This window comes from Nyctereutes procyonoides, unplaced genomic scaffold (genome assembly GCF_905146905.1).
Source record: "Nyctereutes procyonoides isolate TBG_1078 unplaced genomic scaffold, NYPRO_anot_genome, whole genome shotgun sequence".
NCBI lineage: Eukaryota > Metazoa > Chordata > Mammalia > Carnivora > Canidae > Nyctereutes > Nyctereutes procyonoides.
Genome location: NW_026575021.1, coordinates 6051598 through 6069832, shown reverse-complemented (window position 1 = coordinate 6069832; position 18235 = coordinate 6051598). Strand labels below are relative to the sequence as shown.

Sequence of the window (18235 nt, the reverse complement as noted above, 5' to 3'; positions counted from 1 at the left end):
CCTGATGTTAAATGTTGAGAAAAACTGGAGATAATAGAAAGTTTTTAGTTCGGCAACCAGGATTCCCTTTTAGTAAAACATGTAAAAATGAACAGGAAGAGGATGAGTGCCATACAAATAGAAAAGGCGATTCCATTTAAACAAGTTCAAGACCAAATCAGTTTGGCACTTGAGGCTATTTGGCTTTGTGAATAGAGTTCTTCTGGTCTAATACAGTTCTATGTCACTAGTAGAGTCAGAACTAAAAATCAGTTTCTTTTCTGTGATAGTTTAGTGGTATAATTCTTTGGATGTTTGCATTCCAGATTTCCTGTGTATTTAATTTACTATTTTCTTAATCAGAACTGTGGGTCAGGATCTCCACTCATGCTGTGATCTGTCCGTGGTACTTGGCAAAGCTCACTAGCAATGTGAAAAGATTCCCAGCCAGCCATGAAAGCACAGTTGATTTAAAGCTATCTGAGATGGTAAGAGAGCAAGGAAATCACACTGGGACACTTGACGTTGGTTCAGCACTGCTGAAGTAAGACAGCAAGAGTATAGCACATCACACACACACTGCCCTAGCCCTGAGAAATACCTTTGTCACAGTAGAATTGTTTATAGTGGCATTCAAGAAAGCAAGAAAGAATTATGTGGCATTTAGAGTTTCCATGGAAATTGTGTCATTTCCTTTGGAGGTCTTCAAAGTGGCCTTTCTGAGATAACATGTTTCCCCCCTGAGGTTGAAAAGTTCCCTCTTTTAGACTTGTGATGCGTTCCCATATACAGAGGAAGTATGGTGTAGTGGTTAGAAACCTGGGTGCTGTCGAATGGGACTGTTGTGTATTGTGATTATGGAGGTCATTACACAAACATACATATATTGAAATCCATGGAACTGTATGATGAAAGGGAATAAAGTTAGTTTTACTGTACAATTAAACCCACAGGGGTGCTGAACCTAGAGTGCTTGGGTTTTGTGTCAATCACAGCTCCATTGTTCATTGATTGTGTGACTCTGGGCAAGTTACTTGTGCTTTAGTTTTCCCATCTGTAAATGCAGGTAATAGTAATATCTCCTTCATGGTGTTTGCTGTAGAGATTCAGCTAATATATATACAACACTTAAAACTGTGTGTGGCTCATTGCATGTGCTTTATAAGAGATAGCTATTATTATTATAATGTAATATATGATCCTAGCAACCATTAGCAGTCTGAAATACAACTACCATGAGGTGGTGCCCTTATTGCAGGAAAGAAAGAAACCCTAGGAGAATGCAAATGCTTCTAAGCAAATTGTTTTATTTTGTTTTGAAGAGGGAGCATGGGTGTGTGTGCATGGACACACGGTGGGAGGGCAGGGACAGAGAGAATCTTAAGCCCATTGTGGTGCTCCATCTCACAACCCTGAGATCATGACCTGAACTGATCTCATGACTCTGAGATCATGACCTGAGCCGAAATCAAGAGTCATATGCTTAACTGAGCCATGCTGGCGCCCCTCTACTATGCAAATTTAAGTCTGCTCTGTTGCTATTTTCCAGGGAATGGAAAGCCCAACCAAACAAGAAAATCCCCTCATTCTCCTAATTCATTCAATTAATGGATCGAATGCCTGCTATTTTCCACAGACTTACTGAAAAGTTAGAAAGGACCTTGGCATTCTTCCCTTCTAAAATCACCTGATGATGTGTTCTCTAGCACACGTGTGTCTTTTTTGTTTGTTTGTTTTGGTGTGTCCTGTGTTTTTTCAGATTTGCCACAGCTACTGGCTAGAGGTACTGATAACGTCTGCCATTAAGCATCATATCTATTGCATCTACCAATGAGAACATTAAGACCAGAGAAATTCTTCTACTAGGTTGATTACCTACAAGGTAAATTCTGTGAATTATCCGGGAGGGAAAAGGAAGCTTTTGAAACACAAGAACCTGGGGGGTCCAAGCCACGGGTATCTTCAGGATGCTCTAGAGAGACTTAGTAATATTCAGATCATGAAACTCTTGTACTAAATGAGAGAATAACAATGCTCTTTGACATGAAGGGAAAAAGTGAGGCATCATTCCTATATGGTGTTAAAATATTAACCTTGAACCGTTCCCCCTCTCACTACTGGACATTAAGGGGGGGGGCAGACAACATGACACAGTGACTTTCAGAGCAGGCAAAGGTGCTATCTATTCGATTCACATGAGTGTGAGGTCTTATTTTTAATGTTTAAGCATTACTCCTTGACAGTTGAGAAAACAATCCCCCTGGGAGGAGGAAAGCAGCCAAGAGAAAATGGAACAGTCTGAGAAAGAATGGAAATGATTCTATTGCTCCACAAAACAGAGCCAAGTGGGAGGGGAGCCAGGATAAATGATCAGAGGCTGTCTACGAAACAGCTCGCCTCAGCTTGAGCGCTGGGTGCCTACTCAGTGAAGCAATAACAACTCTGCCACGGCTGGCACAGCTGGAGCTCCACGTTAGTCATCTGCAGGGAACTGGCCTTCATCTCCATTTTGTAGGAAGTGTCTGATCAAGAAACACAAGCATCTAAGATTGCATCTGTGCTGCACTTCTCCCTGGTTGTCATGGGAAGTGAGTGTTGCAAGCAACATAAACAAATTTAGACTCTGGGGAACTACGTGGTAAAGTTCTAATCGCCATTTATGGTGATTAAAAATACAAGATGTGTTAAACTTTGTTTCAGTAGCTTTGAAGAAAATGCTGCTGTTTCGAGGGGGAAAGGAGAGAGAAGGTATAACAACAACAACAACAAAAAACCTTTGAGTTTAATGTTAAATAGAAGTCAAGAACCTTTGATGACACATATTTTACTTGTTTTAGGCATGAGTACAAAAGAGGTGACATGCAGACCACCACAAAGCTGAACTTGTAAATGATCTAGTATAAACTTGCTTAATTGTTTTCTGGCCACTCAAAGCAGTCTGTTCTTTTTTTTTTTTTTTTTTTTTAAGATTTTATTTATTTATTCAGAGAGAGAGAGAGAGAGGCAGAGACACAGGCAGAGGGAGAAGCAGGCTCCATGCAGGGAGCCCGATGTGGGACTCAATCCTGGGACTCCAGGATCACACCCCGGGCTGCAGGCGGTGCCAAACTGCTGCACCACCGAGGCTGCCCCAGTCTCTGTTCTGTGGAAAAGTGAGCGGGTTGTCCTGACACTTGGCCATTAATTTTACTTATTCCTGCATGCTGCCATAGTGTAAATGATTACTGATTCAAGGGAGGTCTTCATACTTAGATTACTGGATTAAGAAGTATCACTAAAGGTGTGCCTGGGTGGCTCAGTTGGTCAAGTGTCTGCCTTCGGCTCAGGTCATGATCTCAGGATCGTGGGATCAAGCCCTGCATCAGGCTCCCTTGCTCAGTGGGGAGCCTGCTTCTCTCTGCCTCTATCGCTGCTCATGCTCTAAATCTCTCAAATAAAATCTCAAATAAATAAAATCTCTAAAGAAAAATAAAAACTATCAATAAACTAAATAAAGCTCAGAAACCAATACAGTAACAACTTTCTTAAAGTAAAATCTACCGTGGAATTGAATATACCAGCAGTGATCCTGGGCTGCATATTTCTTTTTAATGATTTTTGATTTTATTTATTTTTTCATGAGAGACACAGAAAGAGAGAGAGGCAGAGACAGAAGCAGGCTCCACGCAGGGTTGCGGGACTCCATGCCGGGTCTCCAGGATCAGGCCCTGGGCCCAAGGTGGCGCCAAACCACTGAGCCACCCCGGGTTGCCCTGGGCTGTATTATGTTGACAGCGTATGGCGTAAACATAGATCCTAGCTGAAGGCCTCAACTGTCTGGGCATGGGGCATCTTTTTTTTTGTCTGTGGTATAGGAAACACTCTTTCTTGGCTTTCCTGCCTGTTTTTGCTGAGAATTATACAAGGACTGAGAAAAATCCAACATCTTTCCCTCCGTTTGTAGGTGAGAAAATGAAGACTTGAAGACATTAACTAATATAACCAGGGAAACTAAATTTGCCTAGTAAACTGTACTGTTTGAAACTTCTAGCAAGATACCCTGAAACACCTGTTTCAGTCAAGCTTTATAGAACAAACCATTGAATTTCAGAGGTAAAAACCTGAGAGTATAAATTATGAACACTTAAAAACTGGATCTTTGTTAGTCAAGAGGTCTAAAAGAGACGAGATATTAAGGAGGAATGCTTTGCTTTCTAAAATAATTCAGAAGTTATTAGAGTGATAGCATTAGTTCTTAGGTTCTATATTTCTTTTAATTTTTAAGATTTTTTATTTATTCATGAGATATAGGCAGAGGAAGAAGCAGGCTCCTCCCAGGGATCCTGATGTGGATTCGATCCCAGGACCCCAGGATCAACCACTGAGCCACCCTGGCATTCCTCTATATTTCTATGTAAATGCCAGATTTTGACTTGTAAAATTCATGGCGTTTTATTTTCTCCAAAATAAAAACTGGAAATTAAATTTCTCAACTTGGGAAGCTACTGCCCTCTAGAGGAAAATATATAAAATATATAAATATAAGAAGTACTTTTCATTTGTCACCAGGACTAATGGGGCAGGGGGGAGCTGTTAGTGGCATTTAGTATCTGGGGAGGGATGCTGGCATCCTGAAATGCAGTTTTACACATAAGGGGCTCCCTTCCCCAAGATGCCAATAGTATTTACTTTGAAACATGATGAAAGCAAGATCTACAGTTCTTACAAGTTACATCTTAAAATGCTAACTATTTATTCTAAGTTGTCTTAGTGAGATGGGGGGCTAGGGGATGGATGCCTGTTGACTGAAGACATAGGTATGTCTATTTATTCTATAGTAAACCTTAGTCTACAAGGAAGTTCATGGATCTGACTGCATTTCAGGCCAGCTAATCCCACTAGCATTTATCTAACATTGGGATCTGGGACTTGACTTGCCAATTATTCACTGTACACATCTACAGTGCTATTTACTCAGCTAGGAATAATAAAAGGTAGACTTCTGATTGATGTAGACCTACAGATGAAGCCATGGAGTGTTCCACCAGTTGGATACTTGATAACTATATGGAGCAGGGGCACTATTCACTTCTATTTTACTTAAGCCAATGTATTTTGGAGACTCATTTCTTACCATTTTTTTCATATGCCAGCTGCTATGTTGCTCTCCCAACTAGGCTGTAAATAAGAAATGACATCTGGTTTGTTTATTTATTTATTTATTTATTTATTTATTTAAGTTTTGTTTTGTAATCTCTATGCCCAATGTGGACTTGAACTCATGACCCTAAGATTAAGAGTTGCACACTTGTCTGACTGAGCCAAATAGGGACCCCAGTATATGGTCTTAATAGTGCAAGAAACTTGAATGTAGCTTAACTACTTTTTAAGTATATTCGGGTCACATACATACATACATATATACACCTTACAAAAAATACCTTGTATATACAAATTCAATACATTACAAACAGGTACAGTCCTGGGTGGTTTAAGAAGAGTAGGAGCAAAGACAGCTTTTTTTTTTTTTTTGTATTTTATTTTTATTTATTTATGATAGTCAGAGAGAGAGAGAGAGAGAGAGAGAGAGAGGCAGAGACACAGGAAGAGGGAGAAGCAGGCCCCATGCACCGGGAGCCCGACGTGGGATTTGATCCCGGGTCTCCAGGATCGCGCCCTGGGCCAAAGGCAAGCGCCAAACCGCTGTGCCACCCAGGGATCCCGCAAAGACAGCTTTATTATGGTTATATTTATGTATGTAGTTGTGTTAATATTCAGTGAACAAGGTCAACTTCATCTGTTTTTTCTTCTGCAGATTGTACACAAGGGAAGGAGGCTTCTTGGTTTTATAGGCCACACTTCTCTTGAGGCGCTCTCCTTTGATGTTAACGATGTGTGGCAAGAGAGGGGGCCGGACGGTCAGAACTGTTCCTTGAGGTGTATAGCCTCGGAGATGCAGTCTGTCCTTAAACTGAGGTGTTACTGCAACCCAACCTATGCAGGCATGGGACAGAACACAAAATGGTGTTAGCAAATATCTTCTTAAAAACACCTACCCTAGGCTCAAAACGGAACACCAAAGGAGGCTGCTGCTCTTTCACTCGATATTTAAAGAAGGCATGCATTTGTGAAAAGGTACAAATTTATTTTTAGAGTAGGTTTCATTTAATGAATAAACTAGTACGTATTTCTAAAATCCTCAGTTTATGTCAGTTAAATGCACATTTCTAAAAAAATCTACTCTAAGTCAGTAAAGGCTACTTTATTCACCTTTTAAGAAGTGCTCGGTGTAAAATTACCTGCAGATGAAAATTTGATGTCAGCCACTGCTTTAGATTCCCCAAGTCCTTCTTTTAATGTAATGTCTTCACCAACAAGAGGAGGAAATCCTGCCATTCGTTCTTCTCCACCCATTGGAACCTGCCATTGAGATAAATATTCTCAGCTACTGAAAATCCCAAATCACTTCTTGTTCCAATGAAAAGCATGGGAGCTCTGTGAGATGAAGCCTATCCCAGTGCCAAGAACTGCATGTGAACATGTGTCTAGTGGTAACCTCCTGATAGCAGAATCTTTATCAGTTTACACTATTTTTACAGCCCTCCATTAAGCTTTGCAGAGTAATGTTTGGCAATTAAGATAATATCCTTCAAAATACCTTAGTTCTCATTGGCCTGGCTGACCTCAAAGATTAATCCCTGCCTCATTGCAAGTGAAGGGTACATGTATGATGGATAAGGTTCAACTTCTGTTTACAGATGTGTCCATGAATGGGAAGTAGCTGGATAATTACTTATTAATAGATCTCTCTGGTTTAACATTAGGGACACAAAATAGATGTTACAATATGGTGCCTGGCCCTCAAGGAGGTCAGAAGGTGGAAAGAACATGTAAACAAATTACAAGGTAAAGCATGTGATGGGAGGCATCTATTAAGTACTTCGGTTGTGGAGGAAGAAGTTATGAACACATTTTGGTCAAGGAAAACATTAATGAAGAAGCAATATCTGAGTAGTACTGTGAGCAATAGGTTGAAATTACTTACTAGAAAGGTATTCAGGGTTAGCATCAAGTATAGACACAAAAACAGGAAAAAGGATGAGTTCGGGGAATTATAGTTGAATTATCTAGGGTATGTTCAATCTGTATGTGTGTGTATTAGTGACGAGACTATCAGTTTAGATTTCTTAGTAATGTGGAAACACCAAGGAATTAGCAGGAAAAAGAACAGTTAGGAATAAAAAAATACTGTGACCTGCTTTGTATTTTGGAAAGATCTCTATAGCGCAGGGTTTCTTAACTCCGACACTATCGACATTTTAGGCTGAATAGTTTTTTGTTGTGGGGGTGGGGAGGCTGTCCTGTGCATTGTAGAATTTTTAGCAGCATCCACCAAGTTGTGAAACACAAAAATGTCTCTAGTCATTGTCAAATGTCCCCTGGTTGAGAACCACTGCTTTAGTGGTCGGGGAGGTATACTGGGAGAGGAGGGCAATAAAAGCTGGAAGCTAAGAAAATACTTTAGGTTCTCAACAAACCTAATGAAACCAGATTACAGCTTGAATTGGGAGGCTGGATTCAGTGATAATCAGGAGGCAAGGCTGACTTTGATTTGGGAGGTAAGAAAAACGGGATGGAAGAGTGAGTCTCTGAGCAGCCCTCCCCACCAAAAAAAGTTTCCATTACAGTAGGAGAGAAGACTGGGATTGTTACTTTGGAAAGTATCAGTGATGTCCGCTCTGAAAACTACACAAATACATTAGGATAGAGCACCACACAGGTCCTTTTTTATGAGCACCATGTTATATAGAGTAAGAAGTTTTCTTTCTTGTGAGTCCTTAACTGTATTTCACCTCATATATTATTGTTTGGCCTAAAAAGTGAGCAAATATAACAGGAGAACTAAAGGCTTTTTTTTTTTTTTTTAAGATTTTATTTATTTATTCATGAGAGAAACAGAGAGAGAGAGAGAGAGAGGCAGAGACACAGGCAGAGGGACAAGCAGTCTCCACGCGGGGAGCCCGATGTGGGACCCGATCCCGGGTCTCCAGGATCACACCCTGGGCCGAAGGCAGTGTCAAACTGCGGAGCCACCCGGGCTACCCCTAAAGGCTTTTAAGTGTAGAAAAATCAATAGGTTCTATATTGCTGATTGCCTTTATATGCTCACCCATTCTGCAAATCCTACAAGTCTCTGGAATATTAACCTTATGGCAGTTATTTCAATGGAGTTTAACTTTAGTCTGGCTCTCTTGGGAAATATAGAGAGAAAGAAGCATTTACTTCTCAAGTCAGGTTTATTTTTATCCTCCTTGAAGGGCAGGCAGGTATATATTTTGGATTTTGGCTTATATTCAGTTGCATTAACACTAATTAATGCTAAATCATTTCTGCTGCATGTACCTGGTGTTTTTGTAGATGTGTTCCTTCAGCATCATTACCAACACTTACAATGTTGATTGTAAAAAGAAGGAACAAGCAGGACCCTGAGTTTTGTTTCGTTTTTTAAAGATGAGAGGCGCGTGTGGGTGGCTCAGCGGTTGAGTGTCTGCCTTTGGCTCAGGTCGTGATCCCGGGGCCCTGCGATGGGAGTCCTGCATCTGGCTCCCTACAGGGAGCCTGCTTCTCCCTCTGCCTGTGTCTCTGCCTCTCTCTCTGTGTGTGCCTCATGAATAAATAAATAAAATCTTTTAAAAAAAAGAAAAAATATGAGAGAAACTGTAACATACCTACAAGGGGAAAGTAGAGCAGGAGTGAAAAACTAAGATAATCTGTAAGCGTCTGGGATTAAGAACATAGGAGGAGGGCTTTTCTACTCAGGCCAGGACTTATCAACCTTGGCACTATGGACATTTTGGACCAGATAATTCTTTGTTGTGAGGGTCTGTCTTGTGCACTATAGGATTCCAGCATTATCCCTGGCTTCCATCTACCAGATGCCAGTAGCAACCCCAATTGTGAGAAAATGTGTAACTTCTCTTCATTCAGCGCTGATATAACTTTCCGCAATGATGTGACTGCTGGGCAGTCAAAAGTGGCTAGTGCAACTGAACAACTCAACTTTAAATTTTATTTACCTTGAATTTATTAAAAAACAATTTTTAAAAAAGATTTTATTTATTGATTCATGAGAGACACGGAAAGAGAGAGGCATAGACACAGGCAGAGGGAGAAGCAGGCTCCATGCAAAGAGCCCAATGTGAGACTCCATCCTGGATCTGCAGGATCATGCCCCTGGGCGGAAGGCAGACGCCCTTAACTGGTGGGCCACCCAGGTGTCCCGAATTTATTTAAATTTAAATAGCCACTTGTGGCTACGGTATTGGCCAGTGTAGTTTAGAAAAAACACAGGTCCATCCTATTCTAGGATGAGTCCAAATAACCTCCCTTTTCTCATAGAGCTCACTTTACTTTATAGCCAAAATCCTCAAGCAGAATAGGTGAGGAGAGAGCTAGCTGATAATATAACAAAAATGGTAAGTTCAACAAAGGCTTTCTTAGCAGGGCTGTGAGGCTGTCACTGTGCACGTTAACCTAATTATGTAATCTTCAAAGTGTGTGGCTCACCTTGAGTAATGTATGACCTGCATGCTTCTGATACACAGTATCTGCCCTGTCCAAGGAAGTAATGTGCACAGGGAGGAGGTTGGAAGCCACAACTGTAAACCAAGCCGACTGATTTCCCTTAAGAAAGGAAGAAAATAATTATTTTACAGAATGAAAAACTTGCAAAAACCGCATATTACAAGTTATGATCAATGACCCCTTTGTCCCCCTAAATCAAGCTCCTTTTCTAAGTAAATGGAGTGTAATTAAATATAAGTAGAGGAAATACACAAGGAGGGGCGCCTGGGTGGCTCAGTCAGTTAAAGTGGCTAACTCTTGATCTCAGCTCAGGTCTTGATCTCAAGGTGGTAAGTTCAAGTCCCATGTTGCACTCCATGCTGGGCATGAAGCCTATTTAAAACCCCTACACACAAAGAAATGTGAGTAAAAGGAAATGCTTTAATTGCGCATTGTAAAGTGTAAATTGTGCAGTATAAAGTTAACGTTCTGTGGGCTTTAATGAAACATAAATGTGTAAGGCTAAATTGCTAACAAATTATGAAAAAACACAAAACCCAAGAAATATGCTATAGCACTGGCCTCCAAGTTGCATTTACTGTTGCTGGACACATCCATGTTTCATTTCCCTTTTTTCTCATCTCTTTGGGAAAACGGAGCAATTCTGTAAATACTAAAAAATCCTCAGAATGATGCTATGTAAGTGAATATCAAACAAAAAAGCACATACATAGGGAGTTCAAGCCCCATGTTGGGTGTAGAGTTTGCTTTAAAAAAAAAAAAAAAAAGCTTAAAACAAAAAAGTGGGATTTATTTGATGCATATTAACCATGTACCTAAAGGTTGGACCTATTTTTTTCTTTTTAGCCTATGATTTCCATGTGAAACAATACCACAGGATAGGGACAGCATCTTTTCCTCATGCCAAGCTGTATGGGCATTCAATAACCTAATGAAGATCTAGTTTTTGAGACCCACTACTTGTTTTTCCGCCCATTTCTTTTCCCCAAGTTTTTATTATGGACATTTGCAAACAAAAAAAGTATAATCAACTTCCTACATAGTCATGATCTAGTTATCAACATTTTGCCAATCTCGTTCATATACCTGCATCCTTAAAGTAATCCTACATCATTTTTTTAACAGTACACTTTCCTTACCTGCAGAAAATCTATGCGGCCTATGGCACCCAAAAATAGAACCATTCCTGGTTTAAGCACAAAAGTTCTTGGAACAATGGAACATGTTGGCAAAACAATATTTACTTCTTTTTCTGTTAGAAGGTTTAAAATCTGTAAAGCAGAGGGCAGATGTTTTAGAGAATTACCTTTATTGAAGATATATTGTGATTTACCCTCTAAGGTAAAAAAGTGATAAAATAAACCAAAGTATGTCAGAATTTGTTGCACATAAAATTGCTATATTGTTTAAATCAATTTACGGATGGCTCTACTCTTGTTTCACAATGTAATACTGAGTAACCGGCAAAACAACTTACATGGGAGTATGAGACTTTGTATGTGAGCAGTATGTCTCAAATGTCAAAACTGGTGTGAACCAAAAACACCTTTGAGTCATTCCCAAAACAGCACTATGTTCTCTCCATCAAGGCTTCTAGGGACCAGTAGTTATCAGCCAAAGGTAAGGCAATATACCACCTTCTATCCCAGTGGCAAGTATGCATACATTAAATGCAAAAAAACCTCATTCTAGGAGCAGTTAGAGAGCGGTGAAGAACGCTCTTCCACATTCTGGTCTTCAGTTTTCTTATTTCCCCTGAAGTGTCAGCAAAAAGAGAAAGTGATGAATTCTCTGGCTTCTAAGAATGAAGAGTTCCAAGAAACTAGAGAAAATAGGAAAGCCAGGAAGCACAAGATTCTGATAGAATTCAGGGAATCAAAATCTGATTTAAAAAGAAATATTATGGGGACATTTGGCTGGCTCAGTTGGTAAAGCATGTGACTCGATCTCAGGGTTCTGGGTCTGAGCTCCACTCCACACTGGGTGTAGAGATTACATAAAATTTTTTTTTTTAAAAGAAATATTAGAGTCAGTAAAAAAGTGGATAAAAAAAAACTTCTGTGAACTGGATTAAGAAAAATAACAAGGAGGGGCGCCTGGGTGGCTCAGTTAGTTAAACATCTGACTCTTGGTTTCTGCTCAGGTCATGCATGATCTTAGGGTCATCAGATCAATCCCCACATTGGGCCCTGTGATAGGCCCGGAGTCTGCCTGAGATTCTTCTTTTTTTAAAGATTTTATTTATTTATTCATGAGAGAGAGAGAGAGAGAGAGAGAGAGAGAGAGAGAGAGAGAGAGAGGCAGGCGCAGAGACACAGGCAGAGGGAGAAGCAGACTCCATGCAGGGAGCCTGACATGGGATTCGATTGCGGGTCTCCAGGATCAGGCCCTGGGCTGAAGGTGGAGCTAAACTGCTGAGCCACCTGGGCTGCCCTCTGCTTGAGGTTCTTTCTCTCTCCCTCCCCACTCTGCCCCCTACTCTCCTCACTTTCTCAAATAAATAAATAAAATATTAAAAACAACAAAAAGATAAGTAAATAAAGAACACATGAAACCTAGAGAGCCTCACAAGCAAATACATAACAAGGAGCCTGCAAGTACTTTCCCTCAGCATTTGTATTAAAAAAAGCATATTAAAAGCCACCTACAGGGGCACCTGGGTGGCTCAGTTAGTTAAGCATCTGCCTTCCATTCAGGTCATGGTCCCAGGGTCCTGGGATACAGCCCCACATCAGGCTCCCTGCTCTGGGGGGAGCCTGCTTCTCCCCTTCTTGTGTACTCTCCCTATCAAATAAATAAATAAAATCTTAAAAAATAAAATAAATAAAAGCCACCTGCAGTAGAAGCCTTTTAGCCCTTTTTAGCAGAGACCTTAATACTTTTATTTCTCAGCAGAGTTGATTTAGTTTGGGAAAACACTGGTTTAAGGCATCCAATAAACTTATCAATAAACTGACAAAATGCCAGAGACCCTTTAGATCTAATGACTTGAGGGTCTCATTTTGCTGGCTACAATATTTAGCAAATTCTTGCTTTTCTGACTATTTGACAAGAGGGTACATATGACTAAAGTACCTGCTATCCTTGACTTGAGTCTAAAAGGGCTGAAATCAATGAATGGTGAAGTTCAAGTGCTGGAACATTATTAGAAAGCAGTCCAATTACTCTGAAGTTATGGATTGCTAAGGAAGAGAAAGTTGACATAAGCCATTATATTTTGGACCACAAAAAAGGTGAAAGCTCCATATGATTCTATGATATGGGACACTATAAGTAGAGCATAATTTTGAGAATGAAACTAAGTGATTCAGATAACACAAAGAAGGAAAATAAGCTAAGACACCACTTTTCCTAGGCATAAACAGGCATAATTAGGCAAACCAGGAACTTGTATCAGTGACCAGATTCAAAGGAAACTGATTAATGGATCTGTTGTAAGGCTGTATCCTGGATGCATCCTTCAGTCAACCTATGACTTGGATGATAATCAAAATTGCAAATGAATAAAAAGTTGTGAGATTTAATGAGTGTATAGGACATGGGCTTGATTTAATGAAATAAAACAAAGTTGCCCAGGAGATCTTGCAATTAGAGTAAGATGTATAAGGGCAAGACAGGTGGAGTTAATCCTATTCCAAGTTGTGCTCATCTGAGGATACTTATACAAGACACTTAGTTCTTAGTGTCATATATTAAGGACAAAAACAAATTAGAAAATATTCTGAAAAGAGGCCTGAATTGATGAAAAGCCTATCTCTCAGAACAGCCACAAGAAACAAAGAGAAATAATCTGGATTATGTCAGCACAGTAAATGTTCAATGTTTGTAGGATGAACTAATGAAAGAGAAGAGTGAGAAGATATAGAACATTACCCTTTAAAGTAGTTCAAAGTCTAGCAAGGAAAACAGGCATTCTGTTCATTCCATGCAGGACCATTTAAGGAACAATGGGTACAAGTTACAGGGAGACTGTTCAGCTCAACACAAAAGGCAGGTCAAAGGCCAAATGGGTTACCATGGGAGATGAGGTGACGCTGCTTTAGCTGATGGTAAGTCACTCCTTATTTCAGTTCAAGACAAATGGCTATGTTTAGAGGGAATTTAAGCACAGAACATGCGGCGGGACTGCAGTGGTATTTGTTTTCTTCCAACCTCAAAATCTAGGATTTCATAAATGTCTCCCTAACTAAGGTAACAACCACAATAACACAAAGAGGTTGTGAGCAGTAAAGCCTACAAAATGGAATACTGATCTTGATGGCACATAGATCACCCTGAACTGCTTCTATGAATGAATCAGAACTGAGCCTAAAGTGAAAGGATACTCCTTTCCTGTGTTCTGCCAATTAAGACAGTACTTGTGCAATTGAAAGTTAATATTTCTGGGGTGCCTGGGTGGCTCAGTCAGTCAAATGTCTGCCTTTGGTTCAGGTCATGATCTCAGGGTCCTGGGATGGAGCCCTGCATCAGGCTTCCTGCTCAACGGGGAGTCTGCTTTTCCCTTTCCCTCTGCCCCTCCCTCTTGTGCTCTAATAAATAAATAATCTTGGAAAAAAAAGTTATTATTTCCAAAAGACATCAAATACATACACAATTTTCTTTTGTAATTCCTGGGGTGTCATGAAACCAGTGGGCATCTTTTATATCTTGTGGAGTTAATTCTACTCGTTTGGTGGATTTATCTGCAACCATAGCAGGTTCATTTCCCATGTCAAAGGCAAGTGAATCAGCATCAAACTCAAAGGCAGCTTCATCTTTCCGTTCTTCTGAATACAAGAATGTCCTTCCAACTCTTCCTAGAATAAGTTATATTTAATCTATTAGTCATTCTTTTGAAGCTTTTGACTCCAGACAGATAATTCTTATTCTCCTTACTTGCCTCAAAAACAAGTTACTTAGACTAACTATGGTGCTTGGAAGTAAGACTACAACGATACCTTTGCCTTTTTTTTCAAAGGCAGTGGGAGTCAGACTCTTGCAACGGTCAAATCTGTGGCTAGCTGTGTACATTGGGCAGGGGGTTGGGTGGGTGGGGGAAAGTTCTGGAAATCAAACTGTTTTCAGTGAAGGAAGGTTGAAAAAAGATACTAAGGAAAGAGGGATGAGGTAATTTAAAGCTGTGTTGTGGAGTCAGCAACCTGTGCTGGTTTGCACGGAGAGTGTGCTGTTTCTCAGTGAAAATGCTTCGATTGCTGGCAATCGGCAACGTGGGTAGTTGTTGCAGGTTTCCTCTCCTGGATTTCTCCAAGAATCTACTGTTTCAGTTTTCTCAGCACAATGAATTCTGGGATTTCAAACAGTAGCCTTGCCTCTAAAGGGCCTCTTTGTTTTAGAATAAGGGGGGTAGTCTCTCCCCACAAAAACTGGCTAGCCCCAGAGAGCTGTATTTCAGGTTGCTCAACAAAAAAATGTTAGCAGGGATCCCTGGGTGGCGCAGCGGTTTGGCGCCTGCCTTTGGCCCAGGGCGCGATCCTGGAGACCCGGGATCGAATCCCACGTCAGGCTCCCGGTGCATGGAGCCTGCTTCTCCCTCTGCCTGTGTCTCTGCCTCTCTCTCTGTCTCTCTGTGACTATAATAAATAAATAAAAATTAAAAAAAAAATGTTAGCATAGGCCCAACAAGAGTTTTCCTATAGAAGATACTTACCTACTACATAACCACGCCTTTTCAAGAGCTTAAGCTGATTTTGTTCTTGTGGACTAAGATTTTCTTCAGCTTCAGCTGCATCTTTCTTAAGCCTTTTTTGTCTTTCAAACATCCTGTAAGGTGTTGGGTTGCAAATAGGAAACTTCAGAAGGTTTAATGTAGTCCCTGAAATACCAAAGAATAAAAATGTTCTTATAAACATTTTACAGGAGGAAATAAGGGGAGGAAAACTAACATTTTTGAGGGGCTACATTGTCTCAGGTACTGCTATTTACTTCACTTAACCTTCAAGGCAACCCTCTACAAGATCATTCTCATTTTACAGATGAGGAAATAGGCTCAGAGACTGGATCAAAGGCTCAACTTGGATTTGGATCCCAAATCTGCAGACCTGCTTTCTTTCCATTTTCACTGTACTACCATCCAGTATAAAAGCACTTCTGTGTATAATTCAAACAAAGTTCTGGACAGAGAAGAACAGCTTATTAAAGTTAAGCACTGGTTTCAAAGGAACAAGAGTTTTGCCAACAGTTAAATACCAACAGGGTCACAGAAAGACCCATTTTGCAATTACCGAAGTTTCTTAAAACCGCACAGTTGACATTTTTTTTCTCAAAGCCACACACCAAATGACAATTAGTGAATTATTCAAATATTAAATGCGTATAGTATTCGGATTTGATCTTATGAATAAACTTAAGAGAGAGTGGAAGTTTAGAAAGTTGAAAAGAAGAAAAGAAAAAGGGACTTTCCAGAGAAACATACAAGGTAAAGCTACCAAGGAAACTTCCAAGAGAGAGGAACTCGAGCTCTGCTCTCTGGTTCATCTACAGTGCCTAAAGAACAGTGACTGAAACACAGAAGTGCTCCATAAATATTCCCATGAGAAAATGAGTCTAACATATACTAACTTTCCAAGCACTCGGCTGACACAAAAGACAGGTGTGACCATAGTAGGGAGGGAAGTTTTATGTTTTATTATTTTTTAAAGATTTTATTTATTTACTCATGAGAGACAGAGACAGAGAGAGGCAGAGACACAGGCAGAGGGAGAAGCAGGCTCCATGCAGGAGCCTGGTGTGGGACTAGATCCCAGGACTCCAGGATCAGGCCCTGGGCTGAAGGCAGGTGCTAAACCGCTGAGCCACCCGGACTGCCCAGGAGGGAACTTTCATTTTATAATTTTCTAAAGATTTTATTTATTTATTCATGAGAGAGCGAGAGAGAGAGAGAGAGAGAGAGAGAGAGAGAGAGAGAGAGACGCAGAGGGAAAAGCAGTCTCCATGCAGGAGCCCGACGTGGGACTCGATCCCAGGTCTCCAGGATCACATCCCGGGGTTAAAGGCGGCAGTAAACCGCTGAGCCACCAGGGATGCCCGGGAGGGAACTTTTAAATGGAAGGCTCCAGACTGCGCCCCACGTGGGCATTAAGGAAGGATGGACTAGATGCCTGGGCCGCAACCAGACTTTCCAGCGTCTCAGGAAAGAGAGGAGGCAGGCCTCCCGAGGGCTCACCAGGCCAAGGGGAGATGGTGGCTCTGTCGATAGCCTCGGCGCCCTTGGCGATGCAGTAATCGGACCCTAGGAGCGTGTTGAAGAGGGTGGACTTGCCAGCGTTGGTGGCGCCAACGAGGAACACGTCGCCGCGGTAACGCCAGGAGCGCTGGAGCGCGGAGATCAATTCTTCCACTCCATAGCCAGTCTTGGCGCTGATGAGCCGCACGTCCCGGAGCACCGGGCGGGCCCTGGCGGCAGAATTCGAATTCTCCTCCTCCCCGTCTCGGGGCCCGTCCTCGCCGGCGTGCTGTGGCCCCCGGCGGCCAGGGGGCCGCAGCAGCCCTGCGCGGGTACAGTCGTCCCACAGTCGCTCCCGGAGCCGCTGCAGGTGGCCGGGCGCGTCCTGGGGCAGCAGGTCCACCTTGTTCCCCAGCACGATCAGCTGCCTGGGGCCCACCAGCGCGGGCAGGTCGGGCAGCAGGGCGTCGGGCAGGTCGAGCAGGTCCACCATGTAGAGCACCAGGGCGGGCCCGGGCCGCCGCAGCGCGGCGCTCACCAGCTCCAGGTACTGCTCGCGGCTCATCTGCACGCGCAGGGCGCGCCGGTGGTGCACCAGCAGCCAGCAGCGCTGGCACACGGCTCGCGCCAGCCCGCCGTCGGCCTCCGCCGCCGCGCTGAGGAACTTCTCGCTGGGCAGGTAGCCGGGCACGCCCGGGTCCCGGCAGTGCAGCTCCGCTCCGCAGCCCGAGCAGCTCAGGCCGCTGGGCGGCACCGTCGGGTCCGGGTGTCCCACGACCGGGTGGCCCCGACTCCCGGGCGGTCCCTTCTGCGGCCGCCGCCGCTTCCGTCGCTCCTCCTCCTCCTCCTGCCGCTGCTGCAGTTCCCGCAGCTGCTCTTCGACGGTCGGTGCAGGCTCCGGCTCCGAGACGTACTCCGGGAACAGAAAATGCTCCTCCACGTCAGTCCCCCCTTCGGAACCCCGAGGCGCCGCTGAGCCACGGGAAAGCCCGCGTACCACGCACGACCGCTGGTGGGAGGAGGGCGCGGCCGCACGTCGCTCGAGGAGCGGCTCCCGAGAGCCATGGCCGGCCGCCGCGGGAGCCGATCCCCGCAGGAAGGGCCGCAGCAGCCGGCGGGCGAGGCGTGCGGGTAGCATGGGAAACGCGACCCAGGGAAGGAGGCGGGCGGGGGACGCGTGCGCGCAGGCGCACTAGGGTCCGAGACGTGCGTCAAACCCGAGACCGAAGCCCGGGACTACTGGTGGGCGGTCATTTGTCCGACACCAAACTTCGAATCCTGTGAGTTCTCGCGAGAATGATCTGAGGCCCGAGAGCGCTTTCTAAGCTACTGCAAAAGCGTCGGCGACTTGGGCTGAGTTGCGTGGGCCGGAGGCCAGTGAGGGGTTCTTGAACGCGCCACTTGCTGGCCCGGCGGGCTTCTAGTGAATCACGTTTTTCAAAGCTTCGTGGTTTTGGTCTTCAGAACCAAACCCCCCCCCCAAAAAAAAAAAACGCCGCGTCCTCATGGCCTCAATTAAAGCCTTTTATT

At 43.0% G+C, this 18235-nt stretch overlaps 1 protein-coding gene across 2 annotated transcripts; it reads right to left on the bottom strand.

The window, feature by feature from the left end:
* Positions 1–5190: 5190 nt before the first annotated feature.
* On the bottom strand, positions 5191–18110 carry NOA1 (nitric oxide associated 1). Of its 2 annotated transcripts, none has more exons than XM_055339481.1 (7): positions 16802–18110; positions 15191–15355; positions 14134–14339; positions 10683–10814; positions 9526–9642; positions 6258–6378; positions 5191–5952 (listed from the first exon to the last, which is right to left on the bottom strand). In XM_055339481.1, exons 1-7 carry the CDS (start codon positions 17841–17843, stop codon positions 5726–5728), a joined length of 2010 nt encoding a protein of 669 aa, XP_055195456.1. In that variant the 5' UTR covers positions 17844–18110; the 3' UTR covers positions 5191–5725. The 2 variants fall into 2 exon arrangements, with proteins under 2 accessions (XP_055195456.1, XP_055195446.1); XM_055339471.1 differs by having other exon boundaries at positions 5192–5952; positions 16706–18109.
* Positions 18111–18235: the final 125 nt, after the last annotated feature.

Excerpts from the sequence above, each read along its gene's own strand:
- NOA1 (XM_055339471.1), bottom strand. The coding sequence starts at position 17,843 with ATGCTACCCGCACGCCTCGCCCGCCGGCTGCTGCGGCCCTTCCTGCGG. Across the intron at positions 6,379-9,525 it reads CAGGTCATACATTACTCAAG|GTTCCAATGGGTGGAGAAGA; the intron begins GTGAGCCACACA and ends TCTCAATGGCAG. Across the intron at positions 5,953-6,257 it reads CATCAAATTTTCATCTGCAG|GTTGGGTTGCAGTAACACCT; the intron begins GTAATTTTACAC and ends ATGCCTGCATAG.